We start from the raw sequence: 16,269 nt of genomic DNA, 5'->3' as shown, positions 1-16,269 counted from the left end.
AAATTTAACTTCTATTAAATTCAACTTTGGCGAATTATAAGTCAACAGACAAATGAAAACTATGGTATGGCATTTCCATGCAAAAACACACACACACATCTACAAATTTAGAGTCATGTTCGTTCTCGTTCGATCGACAAAATGTGAATTTTAATTAAAAAAATTATCTCGTAACCAAGCAATGAGAAAATAAATAGATTGCTATTTCGAAAATGATTTATAAGCGGAGAAAATAATAGCAAACCAATGTAACGAAGAAAAATCGATTCCATGCGGAATATTGCACCTACTCAAACTTAAGTTCGGTCCTAATCTAAATGTGCGATCGACACGTTTAATTCACGGAAAATAGCTATTGCTACAATGCAATGAGTGTAGAACTGTGTGTTCCATTTCGGGTGCGAAAAAAAAAGAGATGAAAACAACAGTAGCACTCGATCGCTTTTGAATCATCGATACATTTGCATCATTGACATTTAATTTATATGTTAAGTGATCTCATTTTGCGTTAAAAAGTCAACATGAGCTCGTTCCTTTCAAGTTCTACTTTTGATGTGCGAATGTGTGTGCGTTTGTGTGTTATTCGAATTTCAAATCGAAATAAATTTTGATTGTTTTTTTTTTTTGGTTTCTGTTAAGAAGACAAATAGCCATGCTGTCTGTGAGAGACGGTATCTATTTTATACGATTCAGTGTCGTTGTAATGCAAATGTTGAATGTGGTGTTGCGGTATGAGCCATCAATTGCCGTGAATTCGGTACACACACACATTAATTATTCGATTTTAATCAGTAAACTCGCCAATTCCCATTCGATTACGAAATGGACTGACAAACGACGTACAGCACAATACTATGTGTGAAGCAAGTGTGTTTCGGAACCTAAATCGGTGCAATAGATAGCTATATCAATTTTATCGAATCGTTTTGGCAAACACCAATTCTGGCCTTTCATATCCATTTCGTCCAACTCAAAACACCTACTCCTTTTCTTCTTCTTCTTCTTCGTTTTGTTGCTGCGAATTAATTTCAATTTGGTTGTGTGTATTTTTTTTATTGTTGACTCTCGATTTAGGCATGGCGATTCGATGAAAAAGAAACCACATTATGAGCATTTCCAAAATGTTGTGCAACGGGTTCGAATGAACGTACATAAATTAAGTGTATTTGTGTGGAATCAAAAATCAATAACTTATGAGCTCTGACTGTTGGACGCTTGGTGCTGTGTTCGTTGTATTTCTTTTTTCTTCTCTTCATTCACACTGCACATTTCTTTAAACGTAATTAAATTCGATGTAGTTTTATCGACAAGTTGTTGTGCTTTTTTTATGTGTAGATGATATCTTATGAGTATGTTTGCTGGAAACACATAAAATAAATCCACCCAAACATTAAATGCGTTACCCACTTCGAAAAATCATCATTAAAATGGCATTGTAATGCCTAGAAATTTATTATAATATTCTGCATACTGAAATGTATCGGTAGTCGATAAAACTATGCGGTTCATGTGTGTATTGGCCTCTTTTCCGTCAAAAAAAAAACAACAATTCTCTCTATTTGCATTTTACTGCAATGCCGGGGGAAAACTGCAAAGGCTGTCAATATTTACGATGCAACAGCTCGATGTTTTTTTTTTGTGCCAGAGAGAATGAGAAAGACGATCGAAATTGCCGATAAATATGTTTCTTCATGCGAAATTTACTCAAACAATCATAACAGACAGACAAGTTGATAAATTTCATTTTAAAATTTGTGTTGTTTTATTTTTCACACCAGGCCGAAAAAAAAACGCCGCCGACTGAAACTTGTTCAATTCAAGTAGTTGCAACATGCAATGATCTACTCACCGCACGTTCGACACACACACATTCACCGTAAATTTATTGGTTTTTCTTTTTCACGAGAAATGTCGTGAAAATATCGTCTAACATAAAAGAGCATTGGATTGTTGGAGCCGGCATGGTCGAGATTTAGCGACACCTCACAACATTTTGCATTAAAAACGGAATTCAATTCTGACTTTTTACTTGGGTGGAATTTCAATTGCTCAATTCTTTCTTTCTGTGCATTTTGAGCGTTTCGTGTTTTGTTTTGATAAAAGAAAAAAAATATATTGTGTGCTGCGAAAACAAACAAGTAAACCAGATTTAAAGAGTAGGTGAACTCGACCGTCAGCAAAAAGAGATTTTCTGTTTTTTTTTTATCTTTCTGTGAAATGTTATATGTGTTTTGTGTTTAGTGTATTTGAATCTACGATCGTAAATTTATTGCCGGCAGCTTCAGTGTACGCCAATTTGAAAATAAAATCTAGACGCGCTATATGAGCACTTTTCTTTAATTAATCCAGCCTAACATATCGTTTTATGGATTTTCCACGACCGATTTTTTTTCTGGGTTTGGCTATGCAGGATGAGTTTTTTTTTGTCGGTTCTGTTCTCAGCATTCTGTTCATGTTTCATGCAATCGTTGCGTCTCAGTTTCAGTCATATTTTATGTTGACATAAAAGAAATAAAGTGGCGTCCTGAAAAATATTTACCCGTTTGTATTTTATTTCTTTTTATTTTTTAATTCAAAGCACGGTTCCGTTGTTATTCATCGCGAAACGTGTATGCAATTTGAACACACCACACATTTTTTTTGTTTGCCAAACGCCATTTATTGTCGCTTGTAGTGTTCTCACACACAGAGAGAGAGACAAACACACACCCAACACAAATTGTCCGGTAATTTCGACTTGCTAATGAAGTCTTTGCTTCGCATTAGCAAATGAATTAAAAAAGAACTGACCGCTAAGTTATGGTGGTGTCCAAGATTAAAATAGAACACAAAACAAATGGATTAAACTTCTTTTTTTTGTCTTATAGTTCAAAAAAAAAAAATTCTCTCTCACAATTTACGGCTTTTTATTTGCTTGTTTACACCGTGCGCACACCCCGAAGAAAAAGTCAGAAGACACACAACGGTTTATTTTATGTTGTCGTCTGCACTGTTTCAACACAATATCGGTACAATGCAGTGCAATGAATTATTGAGCATAACCTCAATTCAAGTAAAAAAAATAAGTCTCGATTCGTAATTTTGTTGTTGATACACAAAACGTATGTGGCAAAAAATTGCGTTAAAAATTCTATATCTTTTTCACTTTTTCGCTGTGCATATTTTTCTTCATTGATTTATCAATGGATTGTGAACGGTTTTACTTTGACATTGCGTAAACGATTTTAAAAGTTTGTGCTCACATTTAGATTCTGGCAATTTTTCGTTAAAACGCAAAAAAAAAGAGAAGAGTGTACAGCGAAAAAAGTGCAGTGAAACTAAAAATGATTGCATGACAGCCGGTGTGTGTAGTGTGTAGATATCATTAGTCGGTTGGTCGACCAAAAACAAAGACAACTAATATGTGTTCTAACTATTGTCTTATTTTCTTTTCAATCGTATGTGTGGTTGTGTGTGATGATGTGTTGCATCGAATGAAATAAATATACATGGCGAAACGATGAAAAATCGAAATCAAACAACAACACGAAATCTGTTATACACACCCAAATGCAAATCTCTTGCATCATTTTGATTTTCTTTTTTTTTTTGTGTTTCATGTGTTGAATAACCTTATCAAAAGATAGTTTCTCATTTTTGCACCATTTCCTTTTCTTGCCTCAAAGTGAAAAAAACATCGACAACATTTTTTTTTTCTTCAAATCATGATGCAATTCATATATGTGTGTGCCATTTGAATCGTAAGCGCATTCAGGCTTTTGTTGTTGTTGTTGCAAAAAGAGTGCTTCTTCACAGTCATTGTCATCGCAATAGACACATAACATTGTAGATAAATAAGAGCAAACGGAAATTTATGTTGAACAATAAAATGAAAATTACATTTATAGTATGCTGTATAACTTTGTGCTGACTGATTGTTCCTTTTTCTTTTCTATCTATATTTTTTTTCCTACTCTCGATCTTCTTCCGAGAGAGTTTTGTGTACACGAATTGAATGTGTGCTTGTGTTAATTATTTCTCGAATCTTTTACGGGCTTCTTTCTGAATTCTCAATAATTTTGTATACCATTCGCATTGGTTCTGCTTCATTCAATCAACGTTATTACTGAATTTTCTTCTTTTTTTTTTGTATAAATCATATTCATTACATCGTTGGTATAATGTGTCAAAACAAAATTAACAACTTAATTCGTTTTCAACGTATTCTTTCTTGATTTATGCATACAACTCACCAAAAATGGAATATAATCCAAATAACTGATTCAAAATGTTGGACACTAAAGACTGAATCCAAAATTCATAATTATTTTTGTGATTCGGCGAAGATTGCGCGCACGCTCTTACACACGAGAACGGAGCTAATTTCAATTTCACTACACACTAAGTTGTGATGAACGAAAACAATATAATAAATTTAATATTGAATTTTTAAAAAAACTACGACGACAACAATTGTTAACACTAAAAAAAAGTCGGACTAAAAACCGAAACGATGAATATTTCACAGTGGCCGAGAAAAAAAAAACACACACAGTGACGATTAAAATGAAATGTCTCAAATTAAAAATGAAAATAAAAAAAAACTGCGAAATAACAAAACGCGACTCGATGAAATACTCAAGAAAATAGACACAATGTGTTTCGCACACACCACAAATACATTAAGCGTGGACAAGAAATGCCTAGAATAAAAACTGCGAAAATGAGCGAGAAAGAGATAGAGAGTGCAAATGACTGAGAGTTTGTTCGCAATCGAAATGTTATAATGTGAAATAATCTCTTTCTTTGCACGCCGCTCGCTAGCTCTGTGTGTATAGTTAATTCGCTTGTTGCCGTTTCGTATTCTTATTCTTTACTCTCGTCGTCACCGTCTTTTTACATTCACATTCAGTCGGCTCTCGCACAATACACAACAACAACGACAACAACAAAAAAATCTCTCTCTTTTTTCGGTCCCAAATTTTTATTTACGTCTCACTCACGACTGGTCGACTTTTTGGCGTATTTCATTTTGTTCTCGCTCTTGCTCTTGTTAACAAAATTTTGTGCGTATTTCTCTTCTTCGACTGTACAGATTACTGTCGTTTTTGTGTCATGCATGTGTATGCGTGTGTATTTTGACAGAGTGGCGAGAAGAGGTGAAGCAACAGCAGAAGCAGTAACAGCAACGACAAACCGAAAGTCGCATTAAATTCCCCTACAGCAATATTATTCGTTCGCCGGTACAACAGTTCACAGTATTAATTCAAACAATTCACACAAATACCGATGCATACATATATTTGCGCGCCGCTATATCGCTCTGTCTCTATTCAGATCGAGTTATTTATCCCGACCGTAACATAGACATGCAAAAACATGTACATGCACATTCACAACGAGAGAAACAATCAAAATCAAATCCATTGCCGAGATATATTCACACGGAAGCAAATGGGATACGTATACGTATTGCATACATGAATATTTTTCGAATATACCAATATGTATGAAACTGTAACACAAACACTAACACAATCATATGCATTCTATCATGGCCAAAGACATTTTGCCGGTTGCTTTCTCTTTCATCTCTTTCGATTTAGAATTTGAACATCATCTGTCTCTGTTTGTGCCTGAAACCATTTGCCTATCCGGTAACATACAAGAATCTTATTGCAAAAATAAAAATGTCCATTTTTACTTTGGCTGCAACGGCAGCTGACTTGATTCTTTCTACAACGACAACGATTTTCATTTTTCGTCATACTTTTCGTTGTGTATGCAGTTTTAGGTGTATCGATGTAATCTTACACTTTGTGCATCGATTTCTAGCGCACACCGTACATACGGTAGAAACTAGAAAGAGAGAATGCATTCGGCAAAATGCAACGTGATGATGCGCATGTGTATTTTATATCATTTCACAGTACTCAATGTGCCGTGGACAATTTCTTCTTTTTTTTACCATTTTTGGGGAGAAAATCTTATTTACACATAGACCGGCATGCCAGCATACAAAGACCGTCGATATACGCAGAGTGAATACATTAAATGTGTTCAATAGTGAGCAGTACACTTTAAGAGAAACCAATGAGAGGATCAGTAATGACATAACCAAACACATTCTTCTTTCAGCCGGCTACAAACTAACTGTGTGTATGAGATCCCCGAGTGAGTGAGTGAGTGAGTGAGTGAGTGTGTGTGTTCATCATTATGCACTACATACAAAATAAAACGAAAATCGAAACGGATTTTCTTTTCTTTTGGTATTCTTTGCACCGAACTCGATTTATAACAAAATGGGGCACATTACAAAACAGATGAATTTATATGAATCATTTGAAATGAATGTTTCGTGACACAAACAAACGGTTTCTTGAAAACCATTTGAATTGTATAATCTTTAAACATGACATAATTTCATGGATTTTTCAAATGGTTTAATATTGGTTTTATGGCAAAACAAAAAGAGACGACAGCGGCCCAGTACCGTTGACATCAGTGTAGTGTTGTCATCGACGATTGTGATGGTAGCGGCGGCAACGATGACAACAACAGCGGCATTAATGCATACGATTAATTCGAACATGGTACTGAATGTGAATGAAATTCTAATACCGGAATGTGATATGAGTGCAGTATCAAAGAAAAAAACCCACTAAGTCACATTCTATTTGAAAAAAATATCAAATATGCTATCATAAGCGAACAGGGATTTTGTGTCTAAGTTTTCGGTTATTTATGAAGACTGGAGAATAGAGAATGAAAAAAAACGACGGTTGACATTTTTTTGCGTTTGAATCATCGGCGCGGGCGCATCATACAATTATGGCAATGGTCTTTACCAATTTATTGGCAATGGAAAACGTTGGCACTCTATTTTGGCAGTTAAATGGATTTTGACAAAAAAATCAAAAACTTGACATTTATTTGTGGTAATGCCGAAACGAATCAGTGCGATTGAGATTGACTTAAAGTGATGTTTTACGATTTTCAAATTATTCTCTTTGACGCTTTCAAAATGTGATGTGAAATGCTTGTTTTCTTTGGTGTGTCATCTTTATTTTATCGGCCTATGGTAATTTCTTTTTTATTTCGAAGCAAATTCATTGAAATGTCATCACAATGTCAAATTCTTAATTACTATTGCGTCTTTTCGTTCTTGTTGTCCATGTTTGCCTTTTTAATAATTCTCCCAATTCTTTTGCTGTTGTTTTATTTATTTATTCGATACTATTATCGTATGTACTTACTGGAGGTGGTGGTGTTGGTTTTGGGGTGACTCATGTTTTCGTTATCCATTTGTTTGAACGAAAAACAAAAAATCAACGGCAAAATCCAATTGGAGTTTTAATGTCAAAAACGTTAAAAAATCAAACGAAAAATATGTTTTTTTTCTTTTCTCTCTCTCCTATCTCTCTCCCTCTCTCTCTTCAGATACACAATAACAATGAAATTTTTTGCACAATGTATAATTCACTTGACAGTGATTAATTTAATTCACGAATTGTTTTTGCGTCAATTGTCGATGTTGTCGATTTTCGTTTCGTTTGACGGTTGTTGTTTTTAATTTGACAAAATGTGGTCACTTTTATTGGTTTTTTTTGTCTTTTTTTTAAATCAAATTAAAAACAAGACAAATCGAATAAAATGATATACGGACAAATTAAAAAAAAATTGAAAACGAACACAATTTTAACGATGTACGACACACTGGAAAGATATAATAACTAGACGTGGACGCACATTCCCAATGGAACTGAGCATCGAAGTGAATTTGCGACTGCGATATAGTATTGTGTGTGTGTGCTTTTTTGTTTGTCGGATGCGCTTGTCGAATCCGTAAAACAGACGGCGAGAAAAAGAGAACGAGAGACAAAGAGTCACAGGCGCATTTGCTTAATTTTTCGTCTCCTTGTTGCGCTCTTAAGCATTTACATATACATTGAAAATAAAAAAATTGTGAAATTTTAATGTGTCGCTCTTGTTCTCATCCGTGTTCACTTACACACGCCGGTTCATATGCTATCAATTTTATTTGTTGATTCGTTATGACCATATATACACAGTAGAAAATGAGATCATACGGTTTAAGCGTTTGCTGTTTGTATTACTCTCTTTTTTTGCTTGCTTGCTGGTATGTTTTCTGTTCCTTTTTGCGATGGATTACGAGGGTTGCTCCATAATTTTTTTTAAAAACATATATAACACAGTTGTTTTTTGTCGAAAATGGTTTTATTGTTTTTCAAAATATTCCCCGAGATGATCGATACACTTTTGCATTCGATGAAACCATTTGTCATAGCATTCGTGCCACTCCGAAACTGATATCTCCAAAACGTGTGTTTTGAACGCTTCAACTGCTTCTTCTGGTGTCGAAAATCGTTGACCACGTAGTTTTTTCTTCACGCTTGGGAACAAAAAAAAAGTCATTGGGTGCCAGGTCAGGACTGTACGGTGGATGACCCATCAGTTCGATGTTTTGACCGGTCAAAAATCGAGTAGTTTGAAAAGATGTGTGAGAGCTCGCATTATCGTGATGAAGAATTATTTTGCGACGGTGGTTGTTTTTTCTTATTTCACCAAACACTTCGGGCAAACAAATGGTGGTATACCAATCAGAATTGACGGTCTTACGATCCTCTAGTGGAACGGTTGCCACATGACCACTTCTCCCGAAAAAACAGGCGACCATTCGCTTCGAAGTGCTTCTTGCTCGAACAACTTTCGTTGGGTTATCTTCATTTTGGAAGACCCATACAGTCGACTGCTGTTTCGTTTCGGGCTCATAGGCATATATCCACGATTCGTCACCAGTGACGATTTTATTAACGTCTTTTGAAGCACCACGATTGAATTTCTTGAGCATTTCTTTACACCAACTCACACGAGCCATTTTTTGTTCATCGGTCAATTTATGTGGGATCCAACGAGAGCAAATCTTTTTTACGGCTAAATGTTCATGCAAAATTGTATGTATGCTGTGGGATGAAATGCCCAAAGATGCCTCAATCTCACGGTAGGTCACATGACGATCTTCCATAATCAGTTTTCTGACAGCATCGATGTTTTGTGGCACAACAGCCGATTTTGGACGACCTGTATGAAACTCGTCTTTGAGCGAACTACGACCGCAACGGAATTCTCGGTACCAGTTATAAATTGTCTGAAGGGTTGGTGCTTCATTGCCAAAGGCCAAATGAAGTCGATCGAAACACTGTTGTTGAGATAATTTACTTCGAAAATCGTAGTAAATCATTTTACGAAAATCTTCACGTGTAAAATTCATTTTTTTGTTGAGTCGCAGTTTACCAGTCACTGTAAACAATACAAATAGCGTTCGTACGACAAAAGGTTCAGGGCACGAATACATACCAAAACATCAAACTTTACGAATATGACAATGGTTTACATCGGGCAACACTATAAGTACCATTTTAAAAAAAATTATGGAGCAACCTACGTATTGGGTGTTTTTCTTTACTTTGCATTGCATGTGTGTGTGTGCATGTATGTATATGTGATTTGTCTGTTTGTTGGAATTTATTGTGGCAATTTTGGAATTCATTCGCGGGCATTTCACATGTGTATTTCAAAAATAAACAGTACGATTATTAAGTTTGCACACAATTCGCAAATATGACAGCGGCCAACCATACTATATTATTTTAAGAGAGACAGTATACGAGCACTTGCGGTAGCGTCATCGCTTTTTTTTCGTGTGTGTTATATTCGCTGCTTCGTTGTTTCTGTGTTTTTTTTTTTTGCTCATTCAGCAAAAAAACCATTTCTAATTGTTAAAAATAATAACGAAAGCGATGGATGATGTTTCCGTGTGTACGCTTGCGCAAATCGGTTTGCGTCTTTGTGCACATCATCGAAACCTCTCCGTGAATCATGCACTATGTATGTTGTATGTGTCTGTATGCAAATTATCAAGCTTGTTGAACGCACCTATTATTTTAATCAGCGGAAGGGATTCTTATTTTGGCGAAAAACGAGATATTTTTAGATTTGACACTAACGACGCCACACAAACATACATTAAACATTCAACAACACATTATCAGTCAATTTCGGCGTTATCATCAGGTGTAATTGATACAATGTGTATAACGTTTGCATTTGCTAATGAGAAACATATGATGATTAATTTGAGAATAGCTGACACATAATTTTACTCATGTCAATGCCCATTGAGATAAGAAAACGTACAATCGCAAACATTTTTTCGAGTTCAATGTTTGAAATTGAATTCCAAAGCACGAAATTAGCGTTTGATTGTAAACAACAATTACTCAGTTCAGCTATTGTAAGTAATATATTGCCACCGTTGGCTAAAAAGACGGTTAAATTGTTGCTGCTGCTGCTGCTTTTTTTGCTACATTCTGTTAGTCGATCGTTTTAAAGCGTGTGTGTTTCACTTATCTCTTAGAGATGTAGTCAGGCGTTTCCGTGCTACATTCAAGAATTATTTTTATGTTAATTTCGAGGCCTATACGTTTTACTAGTTTTGATCAAAAATGTAAATTGGTTTTTGCCGTTCACATTTCACTACAACGAATGCCGAATTTCGGATGCTCGTGTATGATACCTATTATATACCTTTTTCTCTAGTTTAATCATTACTAAACTGTTGTATATGTAATTTTTTGTTTGATATGATCATACGATCGTAACGATCTCTTCCTCGTACCGTATGTCTTCTTTGGGGTTTTTGCTCCGGCATTTTCTTTAGAAATGTGTGTGTGTGTGTGTGAGTGTTTCGCATGATTCGTTCAGAAGTATGTGTTATATGTTCCACACGCAGAATTCAAGTTTCGCTAATAGATTCAAATTGGAAATGGTTGTTTTTTTGGTGGCAATAATTCATATTTGAACATAGAGCGATGACATAATGTCATGGATATGCTTCATAAACAATTCACAAGAGTCTTTTATGTTAATTGAGCTGTGATACGATAAAGGAAAGAGAAATTGAAGTTTTTTTTTTCTGCATGCAGATTATGAAGACTAAAGTCTTATATATCGTCGAATTTTGCTCGATACGCTTGAACAAATTTTAGTTGAACTCATCGCTGGCAAATCTTTCTCTTTTTTTCCCATTCAAAACAATATTTGTATGTGATTGATTTTTCGAGATTGTAGCTGGTTTTTAAAATGTTTGCGTTAAAAGGCGGCTAGAGGAAATCGAAGACTTTTTAATTGGTTGTTAATGGCAGAGCTGTTGAAAATAAACCACTCAAAATAAATAAATAAACATGATGGTTTCGATGTTTCTATATGCGAACGCGTCGCGCGCACTTTTTTTTTGATGTTGTTGAAGTATTTTTTGGGTTGCGACGCATCCAACTGACAACACAAAATGAATGAAAGCAAGAGAGCTTGTTTGTGAACGAGAAATGAATGAAAATACAACCAGATTGCAATGAAATCTCATCAATCGTTCATGTTGTTGTTTTTCCTTCTTTTGTAATTGAAATTAAACACAATCCAAATAGCATGCGATTTTGTTTCGGTTAATTTTTATGTATGTGATCATCAGGCGGCTGACTCTAGTGCATTGTGATTTATTTGATTTTGACATGATTGTTGATTTTTTATTTTCATCAGTTTTCATCAACACAATTGAAATTCGGCGTATGGCAAACAAATGGTTTATTTGCCCATTTATTATTCAACAAGAGTTCCAGCGCTCTTTTGGCTGCATCAAACTGATTTTTTAATAGCACGAAAACATGTCGACGTGATGGTTTTTTTTTTCTCGACCATTCATTTGTGACTGTGCGAGTTCAACGAGAGATGAAAAAAAAAAAATCGTTTTCGGGTTGATAGTGCTTCTTTTTAATAACTAATTAAGGTACTTAATAGCAAATGTGCCTTCTCTCCGCTAGAGCATATATGATTTTTGCTATTACGTACACATACTGAAGCATACACTTGTGCAAGTAAGCAAATGGGAAACGATGTGAGGCAATTCGTCGAAATCAAGTTCAATGCTTTTTGTTTATTAAATCGACAAAACCGCCGATTATGATTAGTGGATTGCGAGTTGGAATTAAAAATCAAGTTGCACGGCACTACTGTTATTAATTGAATGTGTATTCGAGGATTTGTGAATGGGGAGCGAAAGAGATGGAGATTATGAACGATTGGACTTTGGTCAAAATTAACATTGAACAAAATTCAATCAATGCCATTATACCCTGTAGCATATTTTGTATGGATTTGTAATGTTTTTTTTTGCCCGATCTCCGTTCGCCAATGAATACAAATTTGAGACAATGTACACATCTACTTCGAATATGGTATAAAAATAAATCGATAACTGTGTTGCTTGTGAAAATAATAATTGAGAAATGATTTAGATAAAACAACAACAGCAACAACAAAAAATCAACCAAAAGAAAAATGGCAAAATTAATGAAACACACAAATCGATTGAACGAAATTGAGCAAAAGATTGAAATATATAGCAGCTGCGTTCGTTTTAAAGTAAAGTGGGAATTCGATGAAAAGCGCAAAACTGTAAATGTATATGTAAATAATTGTAAACGAAAAAAACACACACACACACAATTTATATTGAGCAACAATCCCATCGGAAAAATACGGCGAAAAGTTGGAAAAATAAATTGAATGAAAAAAAAGCGAATAGAAAGAGAAAAAGCCGCACTTTGAAATATTTCCTGCAAGCGGTCTTAATGAACGCCAAGCGATTCAAAATGATTAAGTTGAACGATGCATGAAAATTGTATTAACAATGATGCTCTACAAAGTTTATTTCACTTCTTCAAACGAATGTTGAATGGCCATTCGCACTTTTTCAATGACTTGATTTGATATGACCAAATGAACGCCCCTCCCTCATTTGTCTGCTCGATTTATACATGCTCATTTAAAACTGCACGTATTTGCTAACGGATAATCGCCAAAGCCTAGAAAATGAATTAAATTAAAATATTCCTTCGGGATCATCCGGTGCGCTTACTTTCACTCTATCACGGTACTCTCCTGACGCTCAAATTAATTCATGCTCGGTTTTTTTTCTCTCATTTTACTTTTGCAAAAGACTCCAAGTTGGAGACTCCAACAAAGTTTTTACGAGAGAAATACAGTTTTACAACATAGATTTATAGATGCAGAATTACACGATCGACTGTTTTTGGTACGATTTTCATATGAATGGTATTCATTGAGAGAGTAAATATGAAATTAAAAAAAATAGTCTATTTTTGAGAAACGGTGATGGAGTCTCCTAACTCTAACCACATATTTGCCACTTACTGTCGATGAGATTTGAATGGGTCAGAATAAAAATCCGACTTGTACGCAGAGTCTATAAAAGTGGAACACAGCATTTTTTTACATAGAATTGTTGTTGTATTACAACAAATAAACTATGTAAAAAAAACTCCATGTTCCACTTTTATAGACTCTGCGTACAAGTCGGACTTTTATTTTGACCCATTCATTTCTATTTTTCAATTTTCGATTTACCATTCATTTTTATTAGAATTGTGTTTGGTTGATACGGCAAAAATGAGAAGAAAATAAAGCATTAAACCGGGCTCAAGCATACTCAATGTTGGAGTTTACATCGTTGTGTTTTGTATATATTCTTTTTTTGTTCTGTTTCGGGTGTCTCTCTGTCTTGTGCTCGGACGCAAAATTGCAACATTAAATATTGAAGGCAATAAAACCTGAGAATAAAAGACTCAATGTTGTATACAGAATTGATTTTTCTGTGAACGAAACGATCTGAGGTCGGTGTACCACTGCATTCTTCGTTCAGTCAAAAGACCAAGTCGGAAATGTGTTTATAGTATGTTAGATGTGGAAAATAAAAAGTTCACTTGTAACCAAACAAAATTGAAAATCTGTAAAGCCTTTTTTCAGTACCCATTTTCGGATGAGTATCTGCTTGTCGATGTGTCAATATATTTTTTCTTTCTCTTTCTTCTTCTTAGTATTTCATGTGATATTTTATTGCAAGTGGCACGTTGCGTACTGATTCTTATTTAAAAAAAAAAATAAGTAAGTATATGTGTTTCGGAGATTGAGAATTGAAATGCAACGATGCTGACGTAATGTATATTTAAGATGGAAAATGTATTTGAAAAGTGGAAAAACCAATAAAACGGTACACGTATAAATATTGAGAGATTGTAGTGGGATAGAAAAAAATGAAATGGGCGAACTTACCGTGCTGTTCGCATTCGGTTGTGATGACATCGGGCATGTGATGAAGATTTTCAGGCATGCTTGCATTCAAAACTTCATCGTGTACATCATCATCGTCGTCGTCATCATCATCAAAGTCTTCTTCGTCTTTGTGTTTAGAGATGAAAAATTATTTGAATGTCATGAAATTAGTTCACAATAAGATAAAAATTATGATTATTAATGCGCGTTGAATGCTCTATCTACACGTGATTCCATTTGTTTAAAGAGAGGTTAAAAAAGTAGTTTAAATATCAAAACTTACTATAATCTTTCTTTTCGGCAAAATCAATTTTGTTCGGTAGTTCGGGTTCATCGTCTTCGAAGTGTTCATTTTGCTGTTCAAAGTGATTGGCGGCGGCTGCGTTTACAAAATGTTCGTTAACATGGTCGACGAAACGATTGTCATCGAAAGAATGTTGAATGTTGTTGTCATTTTCTTCTGGTTTCTTAACGAGTGTCTCACTAATATCCACTTGATGTTCGTCTGTTGTTGCAATTCCGTCACCGACTCTCTCAATATAATCGTACCCCTTTATATCGTTCCGGTATCAAAATCATATAAAGAAAAATGAAAACAAAAAGAAAATCGCAAAAGAAAAAATCGCTCTTAGCTACATTTATAAAGAACAAACATCCACTCTAACAAGAAATTCGTTTTGTATATTTGACTTTTCATTCAATTCAATCGGATATTGCATTCATTGCATCTCTGTTTATCTTCAATTCACTGATTGCAAGTGGAACAAAGAAAACAAGAACATTTGCAATAAATAAAATTTCCGCTTTACAATTTCGACTCTTCAAACAAAAGAAAATCTTTTGTGTGGAACAAAACATTTAATAAGAACTGATAGCATTCATTTTGAATGAAAACTTACGCTTGGCGACATTGGACTTATGGCATTATCATCAGTGGCATCGACATCCGTTTCGGGTCCAAAATCATCGTGATCATCGTCAATTGAGCGGCCAACATTTATTTCATTGCTTGAAAATTTATCCGCATCACCGTTCGATTTAATGGTTGATGGTATTGTTTGGATGTTCGAATGGTATTCATTAACATCATCAACAGCGTTTGCGTCAATACCACTACCATTTTTACCAAAATAAAAATCATTCACATCCATTGCATCGTGATGCACATCAACCGTTGCTTTATTAAAGTCGACATGCATTTTATCGGGCGATGATGCGGTTTCATGCATTGCCGATGGATTTGATGCAAGCAAACCATCATCAACCAAATGATGACAACCGTTTGTGCTTTCGAAATCCATTCTTGTGACTTCTTGTGTGGCTTTTACTAATTTATGTTCGGCTATTATTTGATGTGGATCCTTTAGAAACACAACTATCACGGATATATTATCAGATGATGAATTCTTTTTAGCTAATTCAATCAATTGACCGGCAATAGGCTGAACGTCACCTGTGTGTCACACAAATAGAAAAAAAAAGAAATCAAACCAAAATTAGTAAATTTAATTTTAACATTTAAATTGGGTAATTACTTAATTTTATGCTACATCGATTATCTGATTTGACAAATCAACAAATCATTTAAAAAAAAAAACATGATTTGATTTGAGAAACAATAATTGCGTGAAGATATATTTGATTTGAATTGTGCTTCTCAAATCAATTGATTTCATTTTTGAAATGAACGTTTGCGATATTTTCTATTAACTTTGTATGCAAACAAAAATCTAACTTATGTGAATTTATGCAAATTATTTGCACTGTATATTATCGCATCAATCATAAATTTTCCATTCAATTTGATTAGATAATGGGAAATACTCAAGTCAAATACACCAAAAATATCATATATATATAGTCGAAAATGTCAGTCGTAATTCTACTGCCAAGGGACATCGAATCGACTTCTGATCGAATCAATGTTTCATTGCACCATTTGTCGTGATTGAATATCCCATGCACTGAGCGCATTGCATCGTGCATTGCACCAGATATTTCAACCATAATTTATGCTGAATTGATGATCAATGAAAAATGAGCGTGCAATACATCGCATAGCATCATCGAAACGAAAAATAA

General features: G+C 34.6%; 1 protein-coding gene across 1 annotated transcript in view; it reads right to left on the bottom strand.

Moving 5' to 3' along the window:
- The window catches only part of LOC116345413, an 80,530-nt gene that overhangs the window by 5,922 nt on the left and 58,339 nt on the right, over nt 1–16,269 (bottom strand). The window contains exons 8-10 of the mRNA XM_031774732.1: nt 15,087–15,640; nt 14,471–14,738; nt 14,188–14,313 (exon numbers count right to left, since the gene is read on the bottom strand). Coding sequence (XP_031630592.1) covers nt 14,188–14,313; nt 14,471–14,738; nt 15,087–15,640 — 948 coding nt within the window. The remainder of the gene's footprint in view (nt 1–14,187; nt 14,314–14,470; nt 14,739–15,086; nt 15,641–16,269) is intronic.

Source organism: Contarinia nasturtii, unplaced genomic scaffold (genome assembly GCF_009176525.2).
Source record: "Contarinia nasturtii isolate CC-2019 unplaced genomic scaffold, AAFC_CNas_1.1 Cnas_scaffold_1240, whole genome shotgun sequence".
Lineage (NCBI taxonomy): Eukaryota > Metazoa > Arthropoda > Insecta > Diptera > Cecidomyiidae > Contarinia > Contarinia nasturtii.
Note: the sequence above shows the minus strand (reverse complement) of the source record. Positions and strands in the feature narration are given on the sequence as shown.